Here is a 17101-nt window from a genome sequence, read left to right on the forward strand (position 1 = left end):
ATTTATAAATGTGTAAGATCAGAAAATGTGTTAACCAGCCACGATTAATTACAGCTGAAGTTTAAGGTTTTAATGTCCAGGAAAATACTCTCTTGAAATCCATTTGTGCATATTGTGCTCTTTTTGAACCAGTTCTTTGCTACCTTTAATGCTATTGATTTTGACAACCTTGCTTTTTAATAGAATATTGTAAAAACCTGATTGGTAGTTTAGAAAAAAAAGAAAGAAACACTGATTAATCTATTTATCATTCAAAATATTTTCAGTCCTGTCAGTTTTCTGAAATGGCCACACTGCTTGTAGTAGTGGGAAGTATGATTAAGATTAGGAATTTTTCTTAGTATCTGTTGTATTTAAAATGGAAATATTTGCAAGTCTTCTCTAAATGGAACTATACCTTGGACCACTCTTGAACTTGCATTATTTCATCAGATGCTTACATACATCTTCTATTGAGGTCAACAGTAGCTGAGCAAGCTAAACTGATGATCAGTTTTGGTCCTGACCTGAAGAGTAAATCATAAAATACAGATTCTTAATTAGGGAGAAGAACCCACTACCTACCTTAGAACTGTTACAAGCTTTCTGTGCATTTCCCATGAACTATTCTATTTTATCTTTTGCCTTTTTTAAATCCATATGAGATATCACTTACTACACTGTAAGATGAATTAACAGTTCACAACATGGTCACCCATACACCTACAGTGCATACATTCTTCCTCAGCCAAAGTTCTCCAGCAGGCTGGTACATTGTGCGTTGCCTAAGACCTTAGAATATGTTTTTGCTTATTTTTGTAGTGGCAGTGCAGTAGCAGAGAAAGTGAAGTTCTTAACAAGTGACCTTGAGAGGATAAAAGATCATTTCTCATCATTGCTTCAAATGTTTATGCTCGGCGCGGTTCCAGTCGGTGAGACATCTGTGATAAAGTTCTCTGGTTGTCAATCACATTTAATTGCCGCACATAGCTCCGAACATCCTGATGGTTTTTATTAGTTAGGGCTGCATCAGGATCTGGTGAAAGAGAAATGATGGAGGATTGATACACGTAAATGGACAAATGCCTGAACAAAATGCACAACTCCTTACAAGCTGTCACAGGAAAGAGTAGATCCTAGTGATTTAAAAAGGAAGTATTTAGAAATTGCTCTCTTTGAAACCTTTCCTCCATATCTGACAGTCTTTCTGGTTACTACCCCCACAAATTAACTTTTCTGTTGGACATCCTTGGCTACATTTACTAAAATTGATGGCCCTTGGTTACAGTTTTACACATCACCTTACCAGTCATTAGCTATAAATTATACAGCTAACAAGTACGATTTAAAACTGCTCATTTGCTTTTGAACCAGCAAATTCCACAGATTCAAAATTATATAATTGATTTAATCCTCTTTCATGCGATATTCTCATTTCTAGCTCAGTATTAAGTATTTGTAACAATGTAGTGCTTAGTGGATGCCCCATTCAAGCCTCAGAATTTACTACCTGTTTACATTACTTAACATAACCACATTATACCTATTCCAGCAACAGTTATGGAAGACTACTGAGTTAATTTCTGACAATCTTCAGCCTCACAGGGAACAGCTTACAGTGTAATGTAATAAGTGTTAGGTAACTTAAATTGAACTAAAAAATGATACTGAGGCATCTACAATACATTACACATACACACAAAAAGCATGGAATTTATATCCAATAGATCTATATACTGGCATTTTGTTGTATCATTTATAATGAAAATTCCATTTCTAAATATGTGAAGGTCTCACTCATGCTTAATGCATTAAAATTAAAGACACAAAGCCAGAAAAACCTGGACTGCGGGAGAAAAGAAAAATCTCTCTTAATTTCTACAGTTCTACAGAAATTTCTACAGATCTTCTACAGTTAAGCTTTGACCCATATGGAAAGAAACTGTTTTTATTAAAATATAGTTTTATATTCTTTATTCTGTTGTTCGAGAAAGAGGAAGGGTGCTGTGAGTCAAAATGGATGAAGTGCTGAGGGAAATGCCCATGTGACTGAGACTGACAGTGCACCTGGATGGGATGAGACCCACAGAGAAGCCTGCTTTACCATACAGCTCTGTCATCTTACATGGCCTCAAGCAAGTTCTGCTAATTACACTGACAAACAAGTTTTAAATTCACCGCCTTATGCAGTTATGTAATTTATAAAGGTCATGTCTCCAGACTGGTTTCATATGAAAACAGCATTTATCCAAGAAAGTATCTGTGCTGCTGCCTGCTAGAGTTATTTCAACCACTTCTGAACCCAATGGCTAATTTCAGCTGGCTCTAATTTGACAGATGGGTAGAGACCTCATAGATATTTAGCTCTTTCACATGCAAGGAAAACAGATAGAGGAGACAGGGTTTATTAGAGCTTCCTGAAGGACATTTCACCCTGTGAAACATCACAGGATCCAAACATGGAAAAATCACTGGAAAGCAGGCTTTTCAGTTCTGGTACACACAGAATTAGTTGTAATTACTGTAGCTACTGATGATAATGCTGACTGTACAGATGTTGTAATACACTTACTGAAAGATTGGCTTCGGCAGAATTTCACTGTCCTGACAGTGTTGGCAATCATGCGCTGGAAGGAAAAGATGGGATGCAATCAGAGAATAAGCACTGTATTTCATCATCATTTAAACGAAGCACCTAACTGTGCCTGAGTGTGAAGATATATGCCAATAAAAGCAGTCATATGAATGAAAATATAATTTTAATGCTGATACTTTCATATGTAGGGTGTGATTTGCATTTACACAGGCTTTAAGTAAGCATAAGTATAATTTACATGCACTCAGAGAACTCTTTCCCTTGCTTGAATGCTGTAAAAGGCCCTAACTAAGAATGAAAATCAGCCCCTTCAATGTGCATTTCTTTGATAACATCTTACCATATTAAAAAGTAAAAGGAATACCATGGAGTATATTTACACGTTAATTTAAAGACCATCAGCTCCTAACAGCAAGGCCATTTCTAGAATATAGTCAGCAATTAAAGAGCTTTCACCTTTTACATAAACTTGAGTTTAAAATGCAGTCCTCCTGGAAAATGACAGTGTAAATGAGCATGTGAGGGTGTGTGTTCACTGATTCCACTGGCAGAATGCTCAGTTCACAGGTGAGAAGGCCACTGTCAGTACTGTGGCCCTGCAGCCAAATTTCATAATTTCAGACCTGCTAGACAGTGTTACCTTGCACAGGTGTATCTAACTCAATGTGAAAAGTGGATTCACTTTTGGTGGACCCTTCTACTGACAATTCACTAAAAAAACCAGAAGTCACTTTGTCCTTCTTGGCTGTACTTCCTCTTCAGTGAAAAAGACATCATTTCACCCAATTCAGTTTCAATCAATACACTTTGCTCTGATAAATCAGATATTATTTTACAATAGTTTTAAGAACAGAAATTAAGGTAAGTCATAAAGCAAAACATTTAAGATTTATTTCTGGACTGTAGAATTTTAACTGGCTTCTGTGATTAGTGATTAGCACCACACATGTAATACACCCGCCAGTGTGGGGGTAGGATTAGTTGTTCTACATAATGCCAAATAAACTGAAACTTCAGCAGTTAGCTAGATAGTTTGATTCAATCACTGTTACAAGCACAACATTTGTTTCAGTTTCTTTTCCTTAGGTTAAGAAAAAGTAGAGGAGGGAAATGCTATTCCCTATCAGAATGTCTGTGTTCCAACACAACTACATAATCTAACACAGCACACTCTCACCAGGCTGCTTCATATGTTATGGAAATTTTGTGTGAGATGAACAAGCTACTTAGTCATAAACTCCCACAAAATGGAATGATATACCTCTTACTAGTGAACAGTAAAGCCTAGGGCATATGCTCCTCTAAATTAATACACAATTATAATCTTAATTGAAAATGTTACAAATGAAATAAGTTTGTGAAATCTGTCATTCCAGAAGTGGGAAGCACCAATGTAAAACATTCCTTACACACACACACTCATAATCTCAGACATTTTAATGTACTGTCAAGCATACAAAAATGGGTTGGTGGCTAGTGTAAGAAACACTACTGATATATCATGAACTAAATGTTTGTGGATTACACCTTGTATTATCAAATGAAATGCAGCTATTCTGAAACTGATCTAAAATATGTTCATTCTAAAACACACTTTCCCAAAAGATCTAGGGAATCTGGATATGGATCTGCTTATGCTGTTTCTAAAGTCCTATGTATCTACATGTATAATTCAAGTAAGAGTAAATTTTATGGTAATTTTCATACCTCTTCAAGCCATTATTACTATGAAGATTTTCTAAGGCACTTACCTTGCAAACACTCTCACAGGTGCTTAGCATGAAGCATGTGAATAAACTCCATTGACTTCAATGGAACCTCTTAAATACTCAAGATAACTGACTGAGACAGAACACACTGCATGTTACAGTGTCAGTTTTTCAGTCTAACCCAACCAAACATAAATCAAAACAACAGAAGCATATAAACATGACTGTTTCACACATCTATGGCTTCATATTTGGCTCTGTTATGTGATGCTGCTATTTTGATTTATACCAGTTCAAAAAATACTCATCTACAATAACTGTTTCAAGGAGAGATCATAAAGTTGAACTGAACCAGCCAACATGATGAAGTTTCAAGACTGTCTAGCTTCAAGAGAAGCTTTGGTAAGGACACTTCATTTTTAGGAAGGTAACTAGTTTTGCTGGATGTGCTTTCTAGGATTGTTAATACACACCCTAATTTTTCATACCTGTAAGTGTTTAGGTTTTGAAGCCTCATTTCATAATAATCTTTAGAGCTATTATTATTAAGTTTCATGTGTGAAAATTCAGATTTATCAAAAAAAGGGCATTCTTTGGAATAATTTTACTCTTTTTTCTCTTGTGGGGATTTTGTTCTCAAAAAAAGCAGAATATTCAGAATAAACACTGTGATGCAGTACTGTACTGAAAGACAAATTAAGTGTGTGTAGTGAAGGTTTTTTAAAAAGATTCTGCTATTCCCAAATTTGCCATTATGTGGGCTCTTCTAGGCAAGGAAACTGGAAGTGGCAACAGACTTATCTGACTTCTGGTTAAAGGTTGAACTGCCTGGCTTCCTTCAGTTGGCTGAAAGACTTCATTTTAAGGGGTTCCTTTGCCTTTTCCTAAGGATAATGTGATCCAATCTGTGCATTCAGAAGTATCCTGGCAATGATGAAATACAAACAAATGTGGAAGTGGGTGTTACAGCTGAATAAATGGAGAAACTGTGGCCCAAAGACAGCATCACAAGCTAGTGGGGAGATTCTGAAGCATTATGTATCTTTGAAGAGCTCTTTTCACATTACTTTTTTTCCAAGTGCTGTTCTACTGCCTCATAATGTCTAAACTCCTAACAGCTCCTCTTTGTAAGGTGTGAAGCGAACAGAAAAACAGCATATGAAACAAAAGTGAATTTCCCTTCCTGAATCTCATAGATAAGTTGGATCGTCTTCTTTTGATGCAAGAAAACTAGAAACATGTACAGAAAAAATGTTCAGATGGAAGTTTAATTGCCTGTTCCTTACAGTTTTTCTTCAAATAGAGGATTACCTCTAGTCAATGCCTGCAAAGATTAACTTCTGTTCACTTACAGTGCTAAGTAAGACCACTATCAAAAAGCCATACACACCTAAATTTGGATCTTTCTGAAATAGAACTAACTGCATAATATAACAAGTAATGGCTACTAGCAGCATGCTATGTATACACAACAATACCCTTTCAAGTTTTACAGTCTGGAATTGTGGCAGCAGGCCAGCATATTATCTCCTAATCCATTCCAAACCCAGGTTGCTAAATATTATAAATATTCATACATGCCATTGAAAACTACTAAGGGCTTTAGTCACACACTTTTTGCATAATCTTTATGTTCCAAAAATTAAGGAATGTTTGCCCCTTTTTTGCATATGGATAAGAGTGTGAGCTCCCTTTTGTTCATCTCCACAAAACCTGAAAACAAATATGCACAAATTCTCTAATCCTCTTTTCACACCTGAAGGTGATGTGAAAGAGGAAGAGGGTTGACAAAAGGAAAAGGGTTGACAAAAAGAAGCATCAGTGGTCAGCACCACGGCACTATCTTGTGCTGCCACGGTAGGTCAGCACTTTCAGAGCTTTTTCCTAACTTCTGCTCCCTCTACAGGTGTTATTTCTGAGATAATGTTGGATAATGTCATATGGAGAAGGTGACACAGAAAGTAACCTTTGTTCAGGCTCGCTGATGATTTGAGAAATGGCACTGATAAAGTTCCCAAATAATTCCATCTTCCCTTTGTCTATGAATACAAAATTCTGTACTGGCAGTCAGAGTGCAGAATTATGCAGCTGAGGTTTGAAAAAAGGAAATCAGTAAGTGGTCAAGAGTATGAAATACTGCCTGTCTCTAAGGAGAGTCATGCTCAGTACTTCCCTCACTTCCCTCTCTCATCTTTCCCTGCAAAGACATAATTCTAGGAAAGTGCTTTTAAATTTTTTCTAAATATATAGCTATAAAAGCAGTGTCACTTAAATGGTGTATATTGCCATGTGCTGCAGGCTGTAGGTCGTCCTGCACCTGCTAAATCATAGAGTTTACAGGAACTATTACTACTGACAGCTTTGGGTGCTTGCCTTCACCTGAGAAGAGGGTCATTCTAGATCACAAACTAATTCTGTTTGCTGCCTACTGCTATCTTTGTATCTTTCACATATTTACTTACAGCTCTCAAAATGTTCCCCACCTGCCAAACTAAAACTACAGCATTTAAAAAGCTTTACAAGTTTTGTTCCTCTGTAACAAATACGTTTTCAGTTATTACATAGATGAGTCTTCTGAAGGCACACTTACAACTAACATCTGCTGTCAGCTCACCAGTGGAGAAGAGATGCAGGTGGTTTGGTGTCATGGCATATATGCCAAACTAGAATGTACATCTGAGCAACACCACGGTGGGAACAGCTTGCGACCTCTCCCCATCTGCTTCTTGCAGTGAGATAAGTAAAACACCTTCAACACTTCTCTAAAACCATGTCTTGTTTGCTATTGAAGACAAAGCCTTTTACTAAAGACTTTAACTACTAAGACCAGTAATTTAATTATTTTGTCTACTTACTGACGAAAGTACAGATAAAAAATTTCCAGGCTGGATTTTAAGGCTTCATGCAATAAATGGCAGAGTAAAGAGCACAAATACAGTGCAAATACATAGAGTAAGACCATACCTATTTCTGACACGTTCTGTACTGTTTGCCTGTCGGGGTCCCTTCCCCCCTGCCATGTAGCCCTGGGAGAGGGGCCCTGGGGGGACAGACACGGGGTTTCACTGCCCCTGGTCAGCCTCGTTCCCCATGGGTTGGTTTGTGTTCCCCCGTGTGGGCAAGGACCCTCGGGTCCTGGGATTGAGCAGTTCCTCGGCAGAGCTCCGGCCATGCAGCTGGAGAAATAAACATCTCTGAAACATCTACCAAGAATCAGTCCATATATATTTCTTTTCCACGGCCTCCTTGTTTGATATGCGTGTTACAGTAATCCCCGCTGCAACACAATGGTGGAAAATGTGAGCAGAACGATCCCCGATCCCTAGAGCGACTGATTTGTGAATAAATTCTAGAAACTGTGGACTTCTCTTCTTGTTTTGTTTTGCTGTTCCATATCTAAACTATGGAGGAACCGTGGGAAGACTCTTGGCTCTCAGAGCCACATATGGACATTTATCTTAAACTTAAAATGATTCTTGAACAACGATTTGTAAATTTTAGCTTGATTCAAGCTCAAAAAGAACTGAAACACTTCCTGGCATGGTTATTTAAGAACTTTTTCTATGCTTCTTGGGATTTAATTCTTACCAAAGACTTTTGCAAGACCGTTTGGACACAGTTAATTTTTGAGTCAAAATATATGCCGATGGAAGAACATTTCCGTGAATATTATTTAGTTACCGAGGCTGTTGAGCAATGTCAGCTGTGTCCTGGCGAAGGGAAGCCTGGCGCAGGGACCGTGCGGCCCAGGCCACGTGCACCGAGCGCTCTGCGAGCAGCAGCGAGGCAGTTCCCGCGTGCGGGCGGAGCCACGCGAGCCGCAGTGTCGGTGGCGGAGCGAGGCGCGGCGGGAGCGGCGGTGCCTGCCCGGTCCCGCACAGTGCGTGGTGGAGCGAGCCCCGGGAACGCCCGACCGAGAGGGGCGGCGTGCGGGCAGCGGCTGGCGGCGATGGCGGTGGAGCGGAGCCGTGCCCGGCCGAGACGCGCGCTGGAGCAGGGCACGGGGGAGTCGTCGCTCGGGGGCCCGGCCGAGACGTGGATGCAGCGACTGGCAGCGGCAGCGAAGCTGCGACCAGAGGAGGCGACGCACGGAGAACTGAGCGGCGCAGCCCGGCCCGGCCCGCGCAGCCCCGAACGCGACCCCGGGAAGAGCGCACAGGCACCAGCAGCCCCGACAATTCCAACACGGGAGCGACCGAAGGAGAGAGCAAAGACGCAGCGAGACAGAAAACAGCAGCCACTCGGAAAAAGGAAAATATCACCGTAGCTAAGGTTTTAGGAATAGTAAAATGGTATAATGTTAAACAAAATTATGGTTTTATAACGAGATGTGACAACCAGCAAGACATATTCGTTCATAGAACTGCTATTAAAAAAGAATAATCCTGAAAAATGCTTCCCAAGCTTGGGAGATGGAGAAGTAATAGAGTTCAAAATTGTGCAAGGTAGAAAAGGGTTACAAGCAGCAGAGGTCACTGGGCCTGATGGTGTTTCTGTGAAAGGCAGTATATATGCTAAAAATTGTAGTCATGTTAGACAATATCTCCATTATAAGCTCCCCCTACAGTCTCCCTTTCCTAATCCCACCTTTCCCTTTTACCCTATATCCTACTACCCCCAGTGTATTCCCAATCCGTTTTTTCATCCATGGTTTCCCTCACAAAACCATGCCTTTGCCAATTGTTTCCCCAAAAATCCCTTTCCAATGCCGAGTGGGGGATGAAAAGGGGGATGGAAGAAATTAAACCCTCTCCTGCATCAGTTTCCCCACAACGCATGCCCAGAGAGTCCTGTCTCGCTTCTGTCAGCCTTAAGATGTTCCACAGAATCTGTTTGGACATTTAAAGACTCAGGAGGGTGGCTTGTTTTGTTTAAAAACTGTTCTTGTTATGTTTATCCAGTTGTTTTCAATGTTAAGTTTTAAATCTCTTTTTGTTAAAAATAAATGGGTGAAATGTCGGGGTCCCTTCCCCCCTGCCATGGGGTCCTGGGGGGACAGACACGGGGTTTCGCTGCCCCTGCTCAGCCTCGTTCCCCATGGGTTGTTTTGTGTTCCCCCGTGTGGGCAAGGACCCTCGGGTCCTGGGATTGAGCAGTTCCTCGGCAGAGCCCCGGCCATGCAGTGGGAGAAATAAACATCTCTGAAACATCTATCAAGAATTAGTCCATATATATATTCTTTTCCACAGCCTCCTTGTTTGGTACATCATGTTACAGTATCCCCACTGTAACATTTGCCCACATCTTGTGCAAACCAAATGGGTCTGTTTACAAACTTCCCTCTTTACCCATAGCTGTGGCTTTGCCATTCTCTTCCCTGGCTTCTCTTCCCTAGACTTCCATGTCCTCCCACTCCTCCCAGCCTCCTCCGGATCAGGAAATGGGAAAGGGGAAGAAAGAGCATGAAGTCACAAAGGCAGCAGCAGGTAAAGCTCAGCAATGCTCTGCAGAGTGATGTCCCCCTACTACTGGCAATACCACTGTTCTGTCATTCCAGCACTGAAAAGATCAATATATAGGAAAGCATAGCAGGAAAAAATTGACTCAGTCTTTTTCCTTTTTAGCTTGAGTTGCTAAAAAAGACTAGGCTAATGTAGTTTAACACCATCTGTCTGTTTTTCCCTTCTTCTCTAGATAATTTTGTTCAATTTGAAAAAAGAACCCAGAGTTTCCAAACACAAGAAAGCTCCTACCAATTTGCTATGAAAACAGATGGCTGTGGACAAGACAAAGATTGTGTAAGTGCCCTCCTGTCTCCTTCAGGAAAAAGGCTGTAGTGCAAGTTCCTATGTTATGACAAAAGCCTATTCACATAGAATTCCCCAGCCATGAAGAAACGACACATGCCCCAGCCACGAGGAGAAATCTGAGCAGAGCTCAAGCAGCCATGAAACACAAATGTTTAGGAAACCAGGCCTTGCTGTTTCTGGCACTCAGGGAGCTCCTGGCTCAGAGACTGCCTGACAGCTCCTGCATGTTTTAAGATGCATCATTTAATATAAATAATAACAGAAACATCACAAAACAGAGAAGATTTAAAGGAAGCTGTTTCAGCTGAAGAGATGCCACTAGGTCAAACTTCTACTTTTGGCTGCCAGATACAGGAATAAAGTTGTCAGCAGCACATCAGCTGTCGGGATCAGAGCTCTGTGGTGAGAATGCAGACACGATGCCAGAGGCTGTTCTCAGTTTCATCACTGTGCTTACATGAGAGTTGGAGGAACTCAACTCCTCCAGTGGCAAGTGGCACCACCAGTGGCGATTACCCAGATATTTTTATTCATAAACTTCAGCAAACATAAAAGGAAACAATTTTCCAAAGAACCAAGATGTTTCAGAAACATCAGTAAGGGTGGCTCCCAGTAATACTCTAAGGAATCTCCATCTGCTTATGACACAACATCCTGCAGCACAACAAACAGACCGAAACAACCAATGGCAAGACATAATTCCTGTGAGGAAATCTGGTTTCTGCTTTTCTCCTGAAAATGGCAGAGTAACATCACAGATACACCTTGGGCTTATACTTATTTAAAAGTGAGGGGAATTTATCTGAGAGTTATCTGGCTGAGTGGTCTTGTCTTCACAGTTTAATATCTGGCAATTATGTGTGGATATGACAGTTTTAAGCTTAATGCAAGTAGGCGGCAGCGACTGAGGTTTAACAGTAGGCTTTTCTTCTTTGCTTGACCTCATGACACATGCAAAAAGCTAAAAACTGCCAGGTCCACAGTAGGATTTGAATGAATTATGTGGGTGGAATTTGAATACAGGTTGCTCGGAACAGCTATGGGTTGAGAGAGGCAGTAAAAGCAACACAGAAACATGCAGAAGAGTTAGTGAAGAACAATAAAAATACAAAAGATATACTTGCAGTAAGGCATGGAGAAAAAGCAGAATGAGCTTTTAGGTACACTAACTGAAGAAGGGCTTAAAATACTAAAAAAGGAGAATGTTTCCCTTTCTGGTGACTTGAGGAACATGAGACACAATATCAATTCCTTAAAAAATATGCAGCATCAAAAATACACTAATTGCACATTCCTCTCCTAAAGAAAATGATCAAAACTCAGACTACTGGTACTACATTCTTGCAGTATAAAATATTATTTAAAACCTTTGGGTGCTACGAGTAAACTCTTGTTCTGGGGGTAACATTCTTTTGAAAATAAGACAATGAGCAGACTAGGGTAAGGAGAGCAGACCTGCAGCAACGTAAATATAGATCAGTTTAAGCTGCTGTAAAATTCACTCCTGGCTTTGGGAGTGCCAAAATGTGGTATAGAGAGGAGCAGAACTACTTTTAAATGACAAGCCTGCATTGAACTTCTGTCTACAAGAAGTGCTTACAGGAGAGCTGCTGCCTCCTGTAATGGCTTTTACACAAAGTCAGGCATAAAGAGCCTGAGGCACAGAGCTCTGAGGCCAGTGGATGTACCGGCTCTTCTGGCTCAGGAGGTGTGAACAGGCCAAGTGAGGTGGAGATGTTGGAGCCAGCCACAGAACCACGGCTATAGCACCACAGCTGCCATCCCTTCTGGTTTGGAGGTGTTCCAACCAAGTCTTGAGATCCCTCTGTGTTCCCCAAAGTATTTACTATCTATACTGTTGTATCTATATCTATACCTAATTAGAACAGTCAGTCCAGAAAAAAAGTCGTTTTCTGGAGGTAGAAGGCTCAAGGCCTTTGGAAGGAGATGGCAACACCGTCTGCATATGCAATTAGAGAAAGCTATTATTGCAAAGTGAGGTCAGGCCCTTACTCAGGCATTAGCACTGCCATTTACTCACAAAATGTCTCATCTTAGTAAAGGGGTATTTTCACCCAAGGACAGAGGCTGTCCTGGAGCGACAGATAAAAATCTAAGAGAAATCACTCAAAGTGATGATCACTTTTCTGTGAAGTTTTTTAAAAAGCTAAAAGTCCTCCTTTTTTCCCCTCTGCAATTTCAGTGCTCAGGGTGTCAGACAAATGCCTCCACAGTGCAGTGGAAATAACTGGAGTTATGTAACTCCAGTGGAATGGAGTGGTTCTGGTTACTGTACTACTAAGAGCAAGGACACATAGGTGCCAGAGGAAATATGCTCTAGCATGGCTGCTGAATGGCTGAGAGGAAACGGCCTCAAGTTGTGCCAGGGGAGGTTTAGATTGGATGTGAGAAAAAATTTCTTCACTTTAAGGGTGGTCAGGCACTGGAATAGGCTGCCCAGGAAAGTGGTGGAATCATCATGCCTGGAAGTGTTCAAAGAGTGTGTGGATGTGGCACTTGAGGACATGGCTTACTGGGGAACACTGTGGTGCTGGGCTAACAGTTGGACTCAGGGATCTTGGAGGTCTTTTCCAACCTTAGTGATTCTGTGATTCTACTGTTTACTGCCGGAGTAATAAGTCAGGTTTGGTTTTACTAGGCAGATGCCATAGCTGGGTTTGGCTAATGCAGGTTCTCACATACAGGTGTCATTAACCACATTAATTAGGAACACAGCCTTAGCAACCAAGAAAATGTCTTCTCACGGCCAAGAAACTCGAGTTTCAGTTCAGATTTCTGCAATGGAAAGTTGCCTGCCTGCAGTTTTTGACAATGGTATTTGAAATGATGACAACTTAGGTGCAGGACTTAAATCAAATTTGAGCATGGTCTAGCCTTTTATCATTGATTCTCCTTTCCAGTAGGAAAGCAATCAAGCCAAAGACATCTCCTTTCATCTGTCAAAGGAAAAAAGAAAATAAGATGTTGTGCAAGTTCTTTTCAATGCTTCTTTCATTCTCCAAGGAGCAATGCAGAACTATCCCAGCCTGAGGCAGTTCAGATGTGTTTGAAGGAACAGCAGTTAAAATCACAGGTTGGTCCCAAACTGGCTGTTAAAAAGTGTCTTTAACAGCTCTGCTTCCTGTCCCTGATGCTGCCTCTCCTAAGAAACATTTTGGCTGTGCATGGCTCAGTGGACAGTTTATTCTCCACCTCTGTGAGGTTTTCCAGAAACCCAGAGGTCCCAGGCTCTGTGTACAACACAGACTATTTTTGCCAGCTCTTGGTCCTGCCTTCATTTTCTCTAGCCCTGGAAGTCATTGTTGCAAAGTTTACTCTTGAAGAGGTGAATAGGGAGGTCTTTTTAAGTTTTCTTTCAAATATGTCATACATACCATTTTTTCGAAGTTTACTAGATTGTCAGTGAATGTCTTGTTTCCCTCATGAGTAAATGTCATGTCTGTATAGAAATAGAAGACACATAAAAGCCCATTACTGAATCATGGCCATATAAGACAGCAGAATGTTTTATCTATCCCTTACAAAAATCATAGCAGCTGGAAAGTAAAACACTTAGGTTTTAATTTGCAGCATTTCTGAGACTAATAAAATTGAGGTATGATATTCAGATGTACAAAAGCAGTTGTTCTTGTCTCTGTGTCATGCTTTTTGTAACGGAAAAAGATCGCACCTCACACTGAGATTGATTTTTGCTTTTTCTTGCTGCTACTCTTATCCTTCAAATAGTTGACAAATAGCTTTCAAGTTAATAATTCTGGTAACATCCAAGCTTACCTTTTATAAGTAGAGGCATGAAAGGAATTATTGGAGGGTCCAATTTAGCTACAGTTAGTCTGTAGGCCCTATGGTTTCTTGATGGATCCTGACAAAAAAAGAGAAATCAAATAATTACTAGTAAGTATTATTATATGTATCAAGACACTATATGCATTCATTTAGATGTCATGGCATTTATTAAAAACATTATTTTTTCCTGTGACTTTGAAAGTGCATCTGCAAATTCAGACACCTTTTATCATTCTCCTGGACTGGTTACACAATGAGAATGCAGCCACTAAACACAAACATTTTTTCACGCCAAATAGCGAGGTAAGATATGATTACAAAAACATTCTTCATAAACCACCTATTTTTCCTCCCTCCTTACAGCTGCAGATCCAGTTTTGCATATTTTTTCCAGCTGTAACACTAAAATGTATTGCCTGGAAAAATCCAGGTTGAAAAATAGAATTTCCCATATGTACTATTGGAAAACATGTGATAAAGCTTTTCTGAGTTCCCAGATTAACTTTGAGTGGTACATAAGTTCTCTCAGAGTAGGTTCCTAAGAGTATAATTTATTAGTCATACATACTTGTTTTAGCAGCTCTAAAATGGGATCATAAACTTCTTAAAGTCAAACAAGGACACATAAAATGTTCTGAATCAAGGAATTCAAATCAGAAACTGAATTATCTCAGATTGTGCATAGAATAAGGGATCTATAGCTATTCACCATTAAGCTTTCAAACTCCGCATAGATCTTCTTGAACTTGCTTGGGAGTTTCTGTTAATAAAAACAAAAATAGCAAACCTTAATTAAATCCGATCAGTGCGGTAATTTTACTGTAAATGCTAGTTCCTTCCACAACGCCCTAAGTCAGGAAAGTGCTCTTTTTTTGCCAGATATTTCTAACAATGTGCTAATCTAAAATACAACATGTTTCCTAGCAACCAGATTAAAAATAGAGACGGGACCAGCCACGAAACCTGGATCCTGATTTAAACCCCGACTTGAATTTAGTCCTTTGGGATGTTTAGATTCAGATTTTTGTTTGGCTCACATAGCAATCACTGAATTCAGAATGTAAGTGGAAATTCATGTGAATGCTTTCAGGACATTGCTGATTATAGCCTATCTGAAAATATAATTTACACACAGCTTGTGTGGGGGCAGATCAGCTTAATTATTCACACCTATGATGAACTGCCCTTGCAAACATTCATATCCATGCCTGGGCACTTCCAGGAGGTTTTTTTGCTCATGCTGATGATGCATCTATTGCTTAAATTCTTGACATGCTCAGCTGCAAAGGTCCTCTATCACTTTCTGGGGTACAAATTAATGAATATTTTTTCAGTCCACAATTCCTACACAAATAAATCATGGTCAGCTGATCATGCAATTATTGAGATGAGATGGGCTTTCCTAAATACTTTCTTTCCCCCTCATGCGTATTATGTTATACAGTTAAATAACTTTACTATAAAGACTATAAGGTATGTTATAAATTGGTTTTAAAGATCGCTGTAATTTTTTATGTACACTTAGGATATGTCAGCTTTCTATTTTTCGTAAGAAATTTCTCTGTATTTGCTGAATTTTTCAGACTACTACTGGCAGTGGGTAACATTAAATAGAGACTTTATAGTGCAGAAATGATTTTTTGCAGTACTTTCTACATTTGGAGTGCATACCCTAGCAAGCTATTTACACTGTGCCACAGCAAGGGCCTAATTTTTAATGATGTGTGTCAACAACTGTGTGCCTAGTTTGCATATGCATGCAGATTAGGTATTTGTGAAGTAAGTGGTATAATTGGACATTTGCACCTGCAAATATCTAATTTCTGCATGCAACTAATGTAAATGCATGATAATATAGAAGAAATCAGGTCTTGGTATGTTTGTCTTAAAATATTTTTTGTATATATCTGGCTAAAAATCAAATTGCAGAAATTCTCTTGATAAACCGACTGCTCTACAGAACCAGAGTGTGATAACATTTCCTTGATCTCAAGTTAATCCCCCACATGTACAAATTATCTGTGCCCCGCCCCCAGCTCAGACCTGGTGCCCATTTCAGAGTGCTGTATGTAGTGTATACATTCAGTTTCTTCTTCTCTAGTCCTGTACTGTCTCAGCTCTCCCACCTCCTCTTAGCAGCCAGAAATGAAGGGTCATTATTCTGTGAAACTGAAAATCGTTGCCTGTAGCACTGATTGTATATGACACATGTGTTTTTGAAAAAGGGGCTGGTGTACTCTCAGACATGTCAGTCTGATCTCCTGTTTCAGAGCACATTTTTAAAGGTGTTCAAATTTTGGTCTCAGCTGCTTCAATAACCTCAGTCATGCTAATTATTTTTAATTTCTAATGAACAAATACATGCACATTTAAATCTGTTTTGCTTTTGATAACCAGCATATTCTCAGTGGTTACACCGTGCTGGACACTGCACCCTTTTTATACCCTCATATACAAAAGAGCAAAGCCACAGAAAAAGGTGGAAGCTCTGAGAATGAAGACCAAACTGACAGTAAGCATGGAAATGCATGTCAGAGAGAAAACCAGAACTGGTTAGGACAAATCCACATTTTAACAGGGCAACAGAGTCCCTGTTGAGATCAGAAAATAGTATGTACAAATAGAGGATGAATTTTAGAGAATTATCAATGGAGTGATCTCACCGAACCACCAGTAAAGTAAAGGCACACAGAGGATGTGGGCTGATCTAAGAGGTTAGCTGGCTAACTTGCTCATCCTGTTGGGCAGTTTAGCTCAGCAACAGAAGCTGCTGTTGTCACTCTTGTTAACTCCTGTGAGCATGCAGCACATCCATGGGTGTAGTATACTGCCTTACTAACAAAATATTGTCACCCTTAGCTATGGTCAGGAGCTGAATTAGTAGATCTAGCTTTAACAATAATAAAGGCCCAATTCATGTTTTTGCTAACTGAAAGTACAAGTCCCCATCAAGCTTCCTGGAACTGGATTTTAGCAAAGACTTACCTCCCACGTCAATGAGAGACGGCTCACAGCAACATTACTCAGTCCCATAATAATAGCAAAAAAGGAATTCAGATTTTTGTATTCTTTACAGCTGAAACACAAAGGGCCAGGTTTTAAGTTGTATGTATCAGTCAGAGCAGTACATATGAAAACCTTAAGAGAGCCGAACTCAGGCATCTAGTTTAGAAGTGACTGAATTTGGGCAGTCTTGGCCAGCATGCCTGCAGACATCTCTTCACCCAAGGGCTAGCACTTCACCACACTCTGAATGCTGC

General features: G+C 40.1%; 1 protein-coding gene across 3 annotated transcripts in view; it reads right to left on the reverse strand.

Moving 5' to 3' along the window:
• Window positions 1-887: 887 nt before the first annotated feature.
• RAPGEF4 (Rap guanine nucleotide exchange factor 4) overlaps window positions 888-17101 on the reverse strand; it is a gene marked incomplete at both ends in the record, with an annotated part of 154149 nt that continues 137935 nt past the window's right edge. For all 3 annotated transcript variants that reach the window (XM_082284686.1, XM_082284685.1, XM_082284684.1), the window contains 6 exons: window positions 888-1015; window positions 2552-2606; window positions 13430-13494; window positions 13830-13917; window positions 14551-14601; window positions 16827-16917. In XM_082284686.1, the coding sequence (XP_082140812.1) occupies window positions 888-1015; window positions 2552-2606; window positions 13430-13494; window positions 13830-13917; window positions 14551-14601; window positions 16827-16917 (478 nt within the window). The remainder of the gene's footprint in view (window positions 1016-2551; window positions 2607-13429; window positions 13495-13829; window positions 13918-14550; window positions 14602-16826; window positions 16918-17101) is intronic.

The sequence above is a fragment of the Coloeus monedula genome (genome assembly GCF_965178545.1).
Source record: "Coloeus monedula genome assembly, chromosome: 7".
Lineage (NCBI taxonomy): Eukaryota > Metazoa > Chordata > Aves > Passeriformes > Corvidae > Coloeus > Coloeus monedula.